This window comes from Andrena cerasifolii, chromosome 16 (assembly GCF_050908995.1).
Source record: "Andrena cerasifolii isolate SP2316 chromosome 16, iyAndCera1_principal, whole genome shotgun sequence".
Lineage (NCBI taxonomy): Eukaryota > Metazoa > Arthropoda > Insecta > Hymenoptera > Andrenidae > Andrena > Andrena cerasifolii.
Genome location: NC_135133.1, coordinates 7,710,023 through 7,724,883, shown reverse-complemented (window position 1 = coordinate 7,724,883; position 14,861 = coordinate 7,710,023). Strand labels below are relative to the sequence as shown.

The 14,861-nt window shown below is 45.9% G+C and overlaps 1 protein-coding gene and 2 non-coding genes across 3 annotated transcripts; 1 reads left to right on the top strand and 2 right to left on the bottom strand.

Annotated features, from left to right (window-relative positions):
- The first annotated feature begins 6,333 nt into the window (after positions 1-6,333).
- Positions 6,334-6,405, top strand: Trnad-guc (transfer RNA aspartic acid (anticodon GUC)). The gene has a single exon. It is a non-coding gene; the product is annotated as a tRNA-Asp (tRNA).
- Positions 6,406-6,750: 345 nt separating this feature from the next.
- Trnas-gcu (transfer RNA serine (anticodon GCU)) lies at positions 6,751-6,832 on the bottom strand. Its single transcript has one exon. It is a non-coding gene; the product is annotated as a tRNA-Ser (tRNA).
- A 201-nt stretch (positions 6,833-7,033) lies between these two features.
- On the bottom strand, positions 7,034-10,806 carry LOC143377556 (uncharacterized). Its single transcript, XM_076828957.1, has 2 exons — positions 9,416-10,806; positions 7,034-8,642 (listed from the first exon to the last, which is right to left on the bottom strand). Exons 1-2 carry the CDS (start codon positions 9,827-9,829, stop codon positions 8,205-8,207), a joined length of 852 nt encoding a protein of 283 aa, XP_076685072.1. The 5' UTR covers positions 9,830-10,806; the 3' UTR covers positions 7,034-8,204.
- Between the last annotated feature and the right edge of the window lie 4,055 nt (positions 10,807-14,861).

Genomic DNA, 14,861 nt, shown 5'->3' with positions numbered 1-14,861 from the left:
CTGGCTTTTCCGCATTTGCATGCTCGACTTTTTCATTCTGCTAGATTCGAATGTCCCGCTCTCGACGTAGTGTCAATTTCGGTTCATCTCTCTCGACCCAGGCTCGCGAGCCTTCTTTAATCTTTCGACGCTGGTGAAAGAAAGGAAATTGATGAAAAAAAAAATCGCGACACCGCGGAGACGATAATTACGTAGGTATGTATCTGCTGGCGTGGGCTCGGTATTATCCGCAGCTGAGTTGGCATCGCTTCAACTCTGGATATCTGCCAGGATAAATATCAATTTTATCACGTCCACGTATCATTTCTATTTCGCCAACCTTCGACCAGCCTTCGTGATTTCTGAGCCTTCGCCGTCGCGTTCCTGCGACCTACGCTGATCGATTACAAAGTAAAATATAAGAAGGAGGAGTGACTTAAATAGAGAATTAATAACGTCGCGTCGGCGCTCAACCAAAGAGGTTAATTGCATGAAACTGGTCGCGAGAATAATCTCCTATAGTCAGCTCGAAAGACCAACGATCACGTTTCACACGCATCCACTATTTTCAAAAGATTCGTCGTCTAATTAGTGGTCGTCCCGTTATCTTCGCGGCAGTTTGAAGCAACTCGGTGCATTTAACGGTCAATTAACTTTCGACCCAGTCCTTTTTCTTTCTGCTTCTGTTTCGGCGACCGGTTGGAAGCAGTTACTGATACATAGGTAAAGTGTATAAAGTGTAGCGACGAATCGTGCGCTACGGTGTGCTACAGCGCGCAAACGATCCTCGCTTGTCGGAACAATATATGGTTCGTTTCATGGCTCGTTAACGCGCCGTAAAACCGATTTCCGTATGCGTTTTGTCGCGGTTGGTCGAACCGGCGACGCGACGCTCGGGCTACCCTCTTACGTACACACTTGTACCCGCTGCCATATTTCCCGCAATAATGTTCGACATGTTTGGACAACGGGTTCTCGCGGACCAACGGGCAACGATTATCGTCCGACTATCGTTCGTTGACTCTCGGAAAGTACGCGTAGCAATTACTTGTAGAAAAGGATTCGGGTCTTTTCGCTGGCGGTGCCGAGACAAAAGGTGTAACGAGTTCATTACGGAAACACCCTTTGCCCACTCACTGCCGACAATGCCGACACCGTTGAACGGGTCCCGAGATTCGTACAGCCGAATGCAGTCACCGACTGTTCTTTGTTTTTCTTTCGAGTGGTCATGCGTAGATTCGTTGCTTTCATGTATGTGCAGCGTACTGCATCCGCACTCGCGCAACCAGTCCAATTCGTTTAGACGAGCATCGCGGTGTAGTTCCCCGTGAAAGCTGCAAAGACGCCTCGTGCCGACTTTCCGCGCGGTTCCAATTCGAGTGTGCGTTAACCCTTAACTGGTATACTGTTTTTGGCAAACGTGACTGGTATACCGGGGTCGTGGCAGACCCCAAATAAAAAAGGGCACAGAAATTTGTGAAGTCGAGACTAGAGCAACCACTATGAACATTTTCTTCTTAGGTAACGTAGAAAATAATAGAAGCGTAGAAAGTTAAACAATTATTATAAAATTAATTAGAAATTCAATTTTACCAACTTAGACAATCGAAAATTGTACATCGAACTTTGGGTGCTTGGGGTCACGAGCGACCCCAGGATACCAGTTAAGGGTTAAGGTCGTGCCGCCCCTACTACCGAGTACCATTCAATTAATCACGCGCCGGCTATTGGCGACATAACGATACTCTATGCACGATCGGGACTTCGCCCTGAATTTTCCTTACAAACGAAACGATGGTCCTCTATTTAGAATCTAGATCAGGCTCGGCGTAGGTGCGTATGTATGTTCATTGGGGTAGCTCGATCGTTTCGAAAAGACATTCTTTCACTCAACGAACGGTTTCCTACATCTCAAACATAGTGCAGAGAATGATATTTGGAAGTCGAACGGAGTCGTTGACAACGTCTTATCAGTGTGGAGCACGATAATGCGATGCTGTTTTGTAAGACCTTGGAATTAGCATGTACACGACGCGGCTGTATGTTCCATAAAATTTTAAGACTATTCCACACGAATAAACGTTAATTGACTCCTTCACCAACGACGCGGCATCGAGAACTCTATCCCATTCATTATCGAGCGAATATCTGTTTACGCCCCGCTCGCTGTCGTAATCACTTGTTTACGCGAGAATATTGGAAGGAGAAAAATTACACTTTGCATAAGGAATAAGCGAATAACTCGCCCCCGTGGCGCAATCGGCTAGCGCGTTCGGAATTTAAAAAAAAAAAGCTAGCGCGTTCGGAATTTAAAAAAAAAAAGCTAGCGCGTTCGGCTGTTAACCGAAAGGTTGGCGGTTCGAGCCCACCCGAGGGCGGATTTTCTTTTGTCAGAAAAGCTTTTATTCTCGATTAAGAGTCGCCTAACGCCATGCAAGTACTTTAAATGCGACGTTATAGATTCCCTGCACTCAGCACACCCTTGAACGCCACCCGCCTGCCCGAACGCGTCCCTCGTCCAACTGCAGCATGTGGATCCCATAGGGTTCGCATGTTCGCAATACTGCTTTCCACCGCAGGGAAAGTGAAACGTCCTTATTCTTTTGACTCTGTGAATGCAAATAACGAAAGAAAGATTTAAGCGGGGTACTGTGAGAAGTTAAAAACTTATGAATTAGGCTTACAACTAACAGGACAGAGGGGTGGAGAGGAAGGAGGTATATACAGGGGAGTCCACAAGGTTCTGTTCGAACCGCCGAATGTACGCGACGGGCGCCAAAGCGAATTAAGAATTGTCGAGAAGGCGAGTAAAAGCGTGTCAGGGAAATATTTGCAAGCCCAACGACTACGGGAAGTTACAGAGGGCCTTTCCGAAGGTGGGACAGTCTACGAATGTGTGCGCTGTCAATGGACAGCCACCAATTTTTGTCAAAATTGAGGCGTTGAAAGTCGTTAAAGTCCCTCATAGGGATAGTAAGCGGAGAATCTGAATCTGTCTCTGTCGGTTACGAAGTCGTCGGGACCCCCGCCAGCCTTTTGTTGGCTTTATTACGCCGCCAATGGTAAATAACGGGGACGTTGCTGGCGTTTTGGATTAGGCCCGCGTTATCGCGGTATGGGAAAGCTTGGGGGGCGACGTAGTCAGAGGTAAGTTGCCTACGAGTCGAAGCCACATCTTGAGTGGCAAGGGGTTTGATCGAGTCGTTATTGATAGCAGGAAGATTGGCGAAATAGTCCCGGGTAAGCTTAATCACGAATAAGTCGATACGAGAGACTTCCGCTCTGTTGTACAAGGTGTTGTTGCTAACGTAGTTTTGCCGATCGGTGGCTAATCTCATGCTCTACCGACTGAGCTAACCGGCCAGTCGTTTGTTTCTCTCGGCGTGATTCTTGAATGGGGAGGGGATAACGACGCTTGCAAATAAAACACGATCGCGAAAAACCTAGCTTGACCACAGTTGCATCGGTAACAGCGCGCGAAAAAGCTTCGGGAGAAGTGTTTACCTTTCCATAACGGTGCTTCTTGAATGAATTATCGGTTTTCAGTTGATCGCGATCCGTTGCAAAGGTGTACGTGAAGCGAAACGTTTCTATCGAGGGACTGGTAGATCAGAAGAATATTTACAAATTTATTCCGTGGTTCTACAATCGCGGGTATTTAACATAACCTACTAGGTAAGAACGGGGCGAGCATCAAGTGCACTTAAACACAACCTAACCCGCTACGCGTGTCCTGTCGCGAAAAAACCTCCTTAGGACTTACATAGGAGAAGATGAGTGTCGTATAATAAGCGTCCCAAGCTTTCAACTTGGTTTTTATAACGGCGTATCCCGACGTAAGCGCTGCAAAGTTTCAAGACCATTTGCGTATCTTACGAGGCTTTTTGTTCAAGCGACCAGCTTAAGCGAATAACCTGCTGGATGCGGCTGAGGCGGTGCATATGTATATGAAACGAATTGAACACTATTTCACCACACTGTAAGAAAGTTTACGGTTAGAAATGATTAGGATGCGAATATATCGTTTTAAACCACTATACTTCACGACGTAGCGACGATACACTGAAGTATGCCTCTCGGCAACACTGTCGCCACTCGCCACTCGCCTGACGCCACGAGGCTTTCTTGTTTAAGCTGCGTGACAGTGCCTGGAAAGACCTGATTTATGACACCTCAAGTGTCGATCGCGGTTTCTCTTTTTCAAATCCCCCCTCGACGACAGCTAAACGTTCGCTCGAAAACACATCGAGAGAGAGAGAGGCGAAATCCCATATTCGCTTACAATTCAGCGGAGTGTGCGGTATAAAGTATTGTAAACGTGGTTTCACCTTAAGAAAATCCGATGGACGCACATTCAAATGGCGCCCTGGAACCGCGGCCTACTGCTCGAAAGCCCAGACACCGGCTGGGACCGTTTACGCGGGAGAACTTGGGAAAAACCCAGACCAGAAGGAACCGTCACGGGAAGGACGCTGTGCTTTGGCCGCCAAAACGCGTCACTCTTGTCCGTTCTTTGGGACACAATGGCCGCCATTTTGGAAGCCTTCCGCGCCTTTTGCACGACTCGCTACTACATTTGTAAAATACAGTCGAGTGTGATATCGATAGTGTATCCTACGTGTGTTTGTTTTCCATCGTAAGAAAAGCATTTCTTACAGTATTGGTAATCGTCATGACACGGTACCTCAAAAGGCAAGTCTTAATCGCGGAGGCGAGCTGGCAACGAAACCGCTACAGGGCTAGTGAAAAATTAAATACGCGAGTACTTTATTCAAGAAGCGGAAAACATTTGAAGAACGTGTGTGTACGTGTGCGTGTAAGTAGATGATGAACGAAGAAAGTTCCCTTGGTAAAAGAACGTTATACGCATGTGCATTCGATTCGGATCGAGTTCTGCCTTTTACGATTAGATCGATTAGTGCTAAAGCTGTCGAACAGATGGCTTTGGAAGACGATTCTCCAGAGACATTTAGAAGGCGAAGAAATACGATGGTCGAGTAGGGGTCGGATAATAGTAAACATAGCAGGGCGTTCGGCCCTTCGGCGTTCACGGCGTATAGATGTTTCTCTAAACACAACGGTGGCTCGTAAACCTTAAACGGGCGAATGTACTGACCTCCAGACAGCGTTCGCTCGAAAACTTCTAGCAGTTTTCCTGGGGCCGTGAAACCGTGCGGATGCGACATGATTTACACTTCCGACAAATTCATCAAATCTCTTGTGATTCGTGCGAAAGCTTCTTTAACTTCTGAACGATATTGCGTGTGATCCTCGTCTTACGAATCTGTGTGGTTGCGGTATGTGCCGGTTGCGGATGTTATATTGAATAATATCAGAAATTATAAGAAACAAAAGTGAGTGAGAAAGTGGTAATGAGCGGCAATGACGAAGGAAGTAGATGCTTGAAGTTGACCGTGGATTACCATGAGAAGCAGACAGGAAGGATGCAACGTCGTGCAACGCCATAAGGAATTGGAAGCGGTTATCTGCTAGACGTCCTTAGTTTTCTTCCCGGTGAGTGATTAATATTACATTTTTTAATTGTCCACAATTGTCGTGTGATTATTATTTGAGTACCGTTAGTAACCAATAGTACGTGTATCGAGAAAGAACGTAAAAGAACATTGGACGGCTAGAAACGATGGGAATATATATGCTATCCTTCTATGTATACTCAAAGATTCTACATAAATTAATATCGCGGAATAACAGTTTGCGATTTCTATGCCACTATATGTAGTTCAATATGGAAGTTTTGTGAATTATTCTTTGGAATATAAAATACAGATTAATAGGTATGTTAATGTGTAAAACTAATTTTCATCACGGGAATCTCGCGAATCTGTCGGCAATACTCTCGTGACAATCTATCAAAAAGGATAGAAATTGAAAATTTCAATGTAGACGATTCACTAGAAACGCGGTTGCGATAACAGCGAAAGGTCGCTGGCCGACGAATTACAAAGCGACTCCGAGTGTTTGTTTTCAAAGTATACATTCCAGGACTTTCGATCCGCGCCTTGGATAGTATACGAATACGTATATGCATGCATACCTATATAAATGTGTGACGTCTGTAATTTCTATTAGCGCTCGCCGTTCAAGATTCTGGGTAATTTAGCAATTCTAAATAATTCGTTTTATAAGGTTATTTTTGTATAGGTATATGTACATAGTATACACACATATATTGTTCATTTATTTATTACAAAATCATGTATTGTTAATGTATAAGAAAAAGTTAAATGGTAGATGATTTTATATACGTGCATATATACCCAATTGTTATAAATATTACACGTATTTAGATGAATCTAGGGGTCTACGATTAAATTGTAACTCAATACCAATTGGTCCTCGGTAGTATAGTGGTCAGTATCTCCGCCTGTCACGCGGAAGACCGGGGTTCGATTCCCCGCCGGGGAGGGACATTCTTTTCTTTTTTTTTTTGCTCCTTCTAATTTTGAATTTAAACAATTCAACCAACTTTCCAGCCGTTAGACAAAACTTTTGATTCCTTCCAAATAGCGCACTCGAAATACATGTGTTTTTAGCAACACGAGTCTAACAGTCGCGACATAACCTTAAACTTTCCTGATATACGAGCACTAGGGCGACAATTCGAATTCGCGATTAGAATACTTCAATTATCGAGTTTATTCTTTTAATCAACATCATTGCAAAAATAGATTGGGTTTCTGTTTAAACGAGCAAGTTGAGCATGCACTATTCAAAGAGAAAAAAGATTAAAAAAAAAATAATTTTACATCCCGACGAGGATGGGATTCGAACCCACGCGTGCAGAGCACATTGGATTAGCAGTCCAACGCCTTAACCACTCGGCCACCTCGTCTTCGCGTGATTTTTCATTTCAATTTGCAGAACATGTCGCAGTTGAAATTTCTAGAAGAAATCGTTGCACGGCAAGTTATTTATAATTATTCATCGTATACGAAAAGTTACGTCATCGCGATGAACAGTTTTTTTCGTACAGAAAAAGAGAAGCGTATCTGCTCGGATAAGTTATGGTTATGGGGAATAAGGAGCACACATATCCGTAACACGAATGTAGCCGTTTATTAATAATATATCAGTTGGACAATATAATAATTCTCTAATAGAAATGGGGCGATGCTTAATCATATACCTAATAAGACGAGACGTACCGCCTAGCGTGACAAGGGACTAAACTTTTTAGGAGGCAATTTGAAGAAACTGGAACTAACGACCGGTTAACGTTAACGGAACGGGCAATGTATTCAACTCGTTTAAACGCGATAACCGACCGGTTGATTAGCCTGAAACCTTTATTGCAAAAGTTTTGAGTGATTTATGAGCGAAGTCGAGCAAAGGAGCTGATTCTGTTAAATCTGCGCGTAGGTTTCCCGGAAGGTGGAAAAACAGAAATAAAACAGCAAGTAGCAGATGAATTATAGGTATTAGTCAAACGCGTTGTATATATGCTCAACTTGGATGGATTGGAAAAGACAGAGAACTATGCTACTCTTTTGAAAAAAAAATTAAAACAGACTTCAAAAAAATAAAAATGTACTAAAAAGTAGAAAATATTTTTTCCCCTTATTGAATCAACGACTCTCAATTTTTTTGTCGGCGCCAGATTTACACAGTACAAATGATGAGGCGCCGACTTAAAAATATGATAGTCGTAGATTAAATAAGGGAAAAAATTATTTTCAACTTTATAGTGCATTTCTATTCTTTTGAAGTCGGTTTTAATTTTTTTTAAATTTTTTATTTGTAACTTTTTAGTTTTATACATATTGACGCAACATGCTGAGGAAATATGCGCGTACGTGCATAAAATAATAATAATTAGGTGACAATAGTCTTTATTATGAAACAGAACTGGCAAAACATTGGGCCAATCTATAATCTCCCCCTTTTTGAATTCGGTTAAAAATAAGTTTGGTGCCCGACTATTTTTCCAGTTACGCGGCTGAAGACTCGGTTCCATTGGCTGCTCGCCAGTTCCTATTTGTCCGCAATGCGACCCGTCCGCTATAGACGTGCAGAAATTTTTAGAGGTCGCTTTTTTCTTCTTCGCTCCTTTCTTCTCGTTTCGTCTCTAGCTACGCGACTGTACGTGAAAATTACTTTCAACAAAGGTTGAGAGAGGGGTTGCAGTAATGTGTAAAGTGAAAGAAAATGCGAGTAGTTTGGTGGAAAGGGAATTGCGTTGTAGGCGTAGGTGTAGGCGTAGGCTCTCAACGATCGCCCATAACTAAGAAGCACCGCGACGGTACTTTTTCCGTGAGACAAGTAGTTTCCTCCAAGGTACCGAGGTTAGCTCTTAGAAGGACATCGGCTATTATTTTCTCGGCGATGATGCTCTGGCGGGGCATCGATTTCCGCAATTTGTTGGCCACGTAACGGCCAAAAGTCTCGAAGTCGTCGTCGGTCACGCAGGTGGCGAATTGTCTTGGCGAGAGGTCACGAGCCTGTTCCTTAGCTTGGCGTTCCTGGAAGCTCTCTGGCTGGTACTTCCTCTTGACTGGATCGATGCCCGAGACAGAACAAGAGATCCTTCTAGCGTAGGATCCTTCGGTTTCCAGGATCACAGGTTGGAAAGTTGGATCGGGGCTAACTTCCGGAGATGGCACCGGTGAAGGTGGCTCGATCTTGTCTACATCGGTTTGAACGAACTAAAAACAAATGCAGTTTGTAACTGTATATGGGGCGAGGCTTGAAAATTTACTGTTCAAACCAACGCAAAGGGACGAGCCGAGGGTTGGTAGCGTTTTTAGTAACCGCCAGCTTACTACTTGCGACACCATGTTGCATCACGTCGTGTCGCGTCGGTCTCGCGTCGTGTCGCGTCGTGTCGCGTCGTATCGCGTCGTGTCGCGTCGCGTCGCGTCGTATCGCGTCAACTCCTGTTTTCTCTTGTTGAAATAAACCACCAAAAGAAGGCTCGAGTTTAACGGATAGGTATGTGACGCGTACTGCATCCGTATTCCGAATGCCGAGGCGAGCAAGCGTTTCAGTTTTGTTTCTGATTTACATGTAATTTCCTGCGTGGTAAAGGCTCGCAGTGTTTTCGGATCGATAAAGGTCTGCAGAGAGAAAGAGACGTGGCCAGAGCGAAGATGGGAGACAGAGAAAGAGAAGAATGGGATGGTGGGAGGAGGAGGGAAAGGAAGAGACGGAACGAGGCTCGACTCGGCTCTGCTCGACCGTATCGGAGATACATTGCATGCGAGCCGCATAACCTCGCGATTTCAGAGTGTATCGTTTCGTCTCGTTTCGTCTCGTCTTGTCTCGTCTCGTCTCGTCTCGAATTGTCTCCTCTTGTCTGCTCTCCGGTCGCGTCGCGTCGCATTGCGTCCAGTTGATTATTGTGAACGTTTCGACAAGTATACGCGAGTTTCTATCTTTGGATTTCCAGTTATTGACTAAAAGTCGTACGATATCGTACCATCTCCTCTTGACAGACATCCGCCGGGAACGCAGGATTCTTAACGTCTCTGTCCTCGTCGAGGCTAGTCCCCTCGTTTTGTTCGGCGACAAACTTTAGAATGTCGTAGTACCACAGGGAAGACTTGTATCGTTGCCGAGGATTCTTGACCATCCTCTGGGAGCTGCGCACCTTCTTGTACTCTCGCCTGAACGCTGTCCTGAGGGTGTTGATCTTTCGTATGACGGTCTCTCTGTCCGCGACCAGGTTCACCTCCCTAAGTTTCTGCACGAGAGTATCGTAGGCACGGTTCCTGAGCAACCTGTCCTTGTACCCCTTGTACCTGACCTGCCACAAGCAGGGAAAACTTCGGTACAGTTGAATGAACTCCGTGAGGAAATCGTGCGTGTATCCAACCAAGTCGGAGCTGGACATGTTGCAGCCGTGAGATTCTTTCGATCCCTGACGCTTTTGGGATCGAGGTAACCTTGCCGATTGCCAGACTCGCGATCGATCTCGGCGAAACGTGGACCGATGGAAGCGAGTAGAAATGGCGGAGCGTGGATTGCTACGCACACCGACCGACCGTGGAGGAGCCGACTGACGAGTCCACGAGTTCACGAGCCGCTTCTCGAACGACGATCGTCGTCGGTCGCCGGTCGCCGTACCTACGCGTTTGCTCAAACCACGTTGCCAGATCGCTCTCGCTCTGGACAGGCCAAGTTTGTCCGTGATTGCGCAAGCAACGTCGTCGGGAGGTCGCCAGTCTCGACGCTGCTCTATCTATCGCGATGACTTTTGCTTCTCCTTCGATTCGAACGAACCGATTGTGCACCGCGTTTGCTCAAAGCTGCTCGTTCCGCGGCGACAAAAGAATGCGGCGACATTCGATCGGAGCGTACGTCGTACGTACAATCGGTGTAGGTACAGTAGGTGCAGTCAGCATCGAGCGATCCAAGTCTCACGATTGTTGACGATGTTTGACGACGGTTGGCGGGTTATTTCGTTCTGCCGGCCGAGTATGCGCAATACGCGTATGGCTATGTTCTCCCAGAACCTGGGAACCTCGAAATTTCATTATTCCCAGATGTTCAGAAGCCGTCGTATTTGATAGCATCGTAGCGAGTTTGCGCAAACACCTCGTGGTTTATTTCTCGGCGAGTGTTGCCAACGTGACCGCGCAAACACGTTTCAGGGATCGAACAGCGACAGTTTATGCACCACCACGCCTCGTCGCGCCACTCGTGCTTTCCTTGCTTCTTCGTGCGGGTTAATTCTTAACGAAAGTCTAACGATTAGGTCGAGTCGGGTCTCAGGTGTGGTCGCGTCGGCGTCGAATCGTGGTCTCGAGTCGAGTACGTAGTCGACGAAGAATTTCTTTTAGCTTTCTACTCGATACGTCATCTTTTCAAGTGACACGTCGCGTCGCGTCGCAACGCCCATCTATCGGACGTAGCCTCGCGTTCCGCTGGCAATCACGCGCGTAATCTCGTGGCCGACCTTTAATAAGTCAACAGCTCTTTCTTTATCGCCAGACCGGTGATTACGCGCGAAATTGCAGATAATTTTTTGCGAGCCTCTCGGTGTCGCTTGGTTCGGTGTACGTTGCTTGGATTTCTTACGAAATATCGGGGCGAGACGCGACGCGACGCGGTGATCGCGTTCCGGGGGCTCAGCCGGTTTTGCCGGAGTAATCAAGGAACGGGACGGAGACCCGATCGCTGCGAGATAGCCCGCGATCGCGCCAACCTCCGCGCCTTATAAGGCACTATGGTACTTATATTGCAGCGAATTCGTTTGCCACGAAGCGAACAATTCACGGGATGTCGCCTGGACATACGAGTCACTCGGAAATCCCGATCGCTACCAAGAAGGGATTCGTTCTTTGTCGAATCCCATCCACGCTACGATACCCAAGATTTTTACAAGTTTCACCACCTAACGAGATAGTATTATATTTCTTGCTGAATTTGGATTAATTCAGCGGGATATCTACCGTTGGCCGTTGCAGTTTTTTTTTCTACATTCGCCCGCAGGTCGAGGCGGGCGTCCACGAAAGTAAATGCAACTGGAGTGCTGGTTGGGGAAAGGTGCTGGTAGGCGCCACGTACAAGTTAGCTGGCGCCAGCACCAGCGTTTCTCTCGATCGCGATAATCTCGTCGGGTTTCGTTAGGAGGGCTTGTTCGCCACCTCGGTTCTCCCATCTTTTCGCAGTTAATCTACCGTGGCGGTCCACGAGCCTCGGTCCCGTGATTACCTCGCGTTTTCTTTCTCGTTTCTTTCATTCTCATACGTAGGAGTAAGACGGCTTTTGATATTACGCGACGCGCTGCGAGGAATCGATGCAGGATAGTGTTTGGAAGATAGTAGAACGAAAGATTCTGTCGAGCACGATAAAATTGTATCCGTCACAGCTTGTACTGTCTCTTTGCGGCTAGTCAAATCTCATAAAGTTGCGTGGAAAAAGTGGCGTAGAGTGTAGGGCAATGAAGATAGGTTGAATCGCGCAGGTACTCGCTAAGTGCCATTACATAAGCCATGAGGGGTCGACGTATTGCGAACAGAAACACGAGTCCACTGGGATTTACGAAAGGACCAGTGGAAAGTGCTGGCAAGCCGTGAGGCGATAGCCGAGAGATTGCCATGCAGCTCTGCGTGTACGTGTGTACGTGCATGTGTATATTCGCGTGTGTATACCTACATACATGCCGTACGCGTTTATGCGGCCATACTTTAAAGTTTAAAGTTATCTCGGCGTACGGGGAGCTACTGCGAGTTGAAAATGGTGACTCGATACGCAGTAGGTGTACTCGTAAATACAGTTTCTAATCTGGTGTTACCTGTTGCTACGAGCAGTTTTTTTTTAACCGACTTCGCGTATTCGGTTTGACATATGTAGGTGTGAGAAAATTTAGGCCCCTGCTGTCCGTTCTCCTCCTCCTCCTATGCTTTCTATCCACTCCTACATTTACACTTATATTTACATTTACATGTAGAAAATATACGGGGTTGGACGTTCGGCAGGTGAGTGGAAGAGCGAATTACAGGACCTCTTGTTTAAAAGTAATTTTGAAATTTTGAGCGGAGACACCCCCAGAATTATGTCATTGGAAGAAAAAATGTATAAAATTTGAAATCGACTGGAGAACGAGAAACTTTTTATTTTTGTAACCCATTTTTCTCCATTGTAGTATATCGTTAATATACATGTTTACATATGGTTGAATTTGTGTTTTTACGCTCTGCAACAATATAGAAACAAAATGTAAGACCACTCCAAAAAAAAAATCGTAGCCTTGAAATTTCGAACATTCGATCCGACTTCGAATTTTCCACGGAATATTTTCTCGTACAGTGGCACGATTCTAGGGGGTGTCCCGAAAAATTTGAAAGTCGAAAAGTAAGGTCCACCCTAGTGAACGCGGGAGCCTCTCACGATTCGTTGTTCTCACGAACGATGTTATTAAAATTATCAAAAGTTACAAGGAGGACACGGTGCGCTGCGACCTCTCCCACGCGTGATCTGCTTGGACCACGCAGTAGGGTAGTACGTAGTACGAAGGCCCACGCGCTAATTAGAGAATTTACGAGAGGACGAGAAGGGGTAAAAGCGCGGCCTCTGCGAGGATCAAAGGTGGTGCTCGTCCAATCCTCTCGGTGCGTAGGGTGGATGTACCAGTAAATGAACACGTACCAGTGAATGGACATTTTTTATTAAAATGAGTAAAATAAGTTATTAAAAGAAGCAACTAATTAATTAGAGACTTCTTGTAATTTCTTGCTTCAGATCCAAACAATTTTTGCAGCACGTGGAGTCAATCGCGCTGCAAACATAATTTTATAATAGTGTTCATTCATTAGCCTTAAGTGTTCATTTATTGGTGCGTTTACCCTACCTAAGGCAATGAGAGACTAGTTGCAAAATCCATGTCCGCCAGTGACGGTCGCACAGTAGAAAATGCGCGCGTTGCACAGGGCCGAGATTCTTTCCGATCTCGATTCGTTATTGCGCGATAACTTGGCAGATAGGAGACTAATTCGCTAGCGTTATCGCTCCCGTTATCGAGCAAGTTCCGCAATGCCAGATGTTCTCTACGGTCCTCGTGTTCCCGCTGCCCTCCGCAGGAACAGTACAAACGATAACGCGAATCTTGGCGAGTCTCCTCGCGCTACGCTAGTTTCGTCTACAAGCCTTGCACCGGAGGCAGGGCGGAAATACGTGAAGGATCAACGAAGCGATCCTTCGTGTCGGGAGTAAGTGTGGGAACGTCGAAGCGTTATTAGCATGAAAGCTCGCGATCATTCCTGCGAGCGACTTTGGAACGATTACGGTATTAGACTTCGTTTCGAGACCGTAATTGTCTCGATCGATCGAGTGGGACGTGTCGGTTACGTCTGTCGCGAGGTCGGTCGAGTTAATTACCATTAGCGCCAAGTCCAGCCGTCTGAATTCGCTGCACGAATCGACGAGTCCCCGACGCGACGCAAGGAACGATCGGAAGCTGTTAACTTTGCTGCAGCACTTACTTCGTGGTGCCGAAGCCACTCATCTTGCACCCTGCGTAGTGTGAATCTGCGAGCGCTATTCCAGTCCCGTGGAAGTTGCACTCGCAAAATGTGTGGATTTGGAGGAACGGCGGAATCTCGGGTGCATGTACAAATCGAATGCACCGCTTCCGACAACAACGAGAATCTTACTGAGGGAAGGCTTGCCTCTCTCCGTTTGCCGTTCGCTCGCTTTCCCGCGTGCACAGTGTTCCTTGTTCCGAGTCTACACCGTGGCAAGCTTTCCTTCGCAACGTTTATGTTTCCTTCGCAACCTTTCAATTGGAACATTGGAAACGATAATTTTCCTGTTCGTTGGCGAAATATCCCTGCTATGTGCCTTGTGCACCTTACGTATGTATCTCGTTCTCTAAATCGTCACGGATCGAGATGATCGAGAGGATTGAGCAGAAAGAATCGTTGATCAGGTTTCACCACGAGACCAGTTCTTTCCGACATTCGACGCGACTAGTTTCTTTCCGTATCGACGGAGCGACTATTTAGCTATCCGTTTAAAGTAGAGACCATGGTATGGTACGTGTAGTAAAAAGACACGTGTATTACATATATCCGTACCTCGATTCGTGTAGCTTTTAGTACACGGGTACCCGTGCACTATTTCACGTGTACTTAAATACACGTGTGTCAACGTATTTGTGTATTTTGATCAGAATTGGGCATTAACTGCGGGAGAATGGGCAATGGCGGTCACTTAAGCAGTAAGTGTAATAAAACCGAGTGATGTTTTTCAATTTTAAGGATTATCGTTGCGTCTAAAAAGAAGCTCGCTTATTACCAGTAATGCCTTAATTTTTCGTATCAAAATAGGTAATCGATTAAATAAATCTTGTTAATTTTATAATTGTGTTATTAGTTACAATCTGAAAATTTGCAAAACCATACTTTCCGCATATTATTCTA

What these genes read in the sequence shown, in the direction of transcription:
- LOC143377556 (XM_076828957.1), bottom strand. Translation starts at nt 9,829, where the DNA reads ATGTCCAGCTCCGACTTGGTTGGATACACGCACGATTTCCTCACGGAG. An exon ending in ATGTCTGTCAAGAGGAGATG is followed by an intron (nt 8,643 to 9,415) that starts GTACGATATCGT and finishes ATTTGTTTTTAG; the next exon opens with TTCGTTCAAACCGATGTAGA.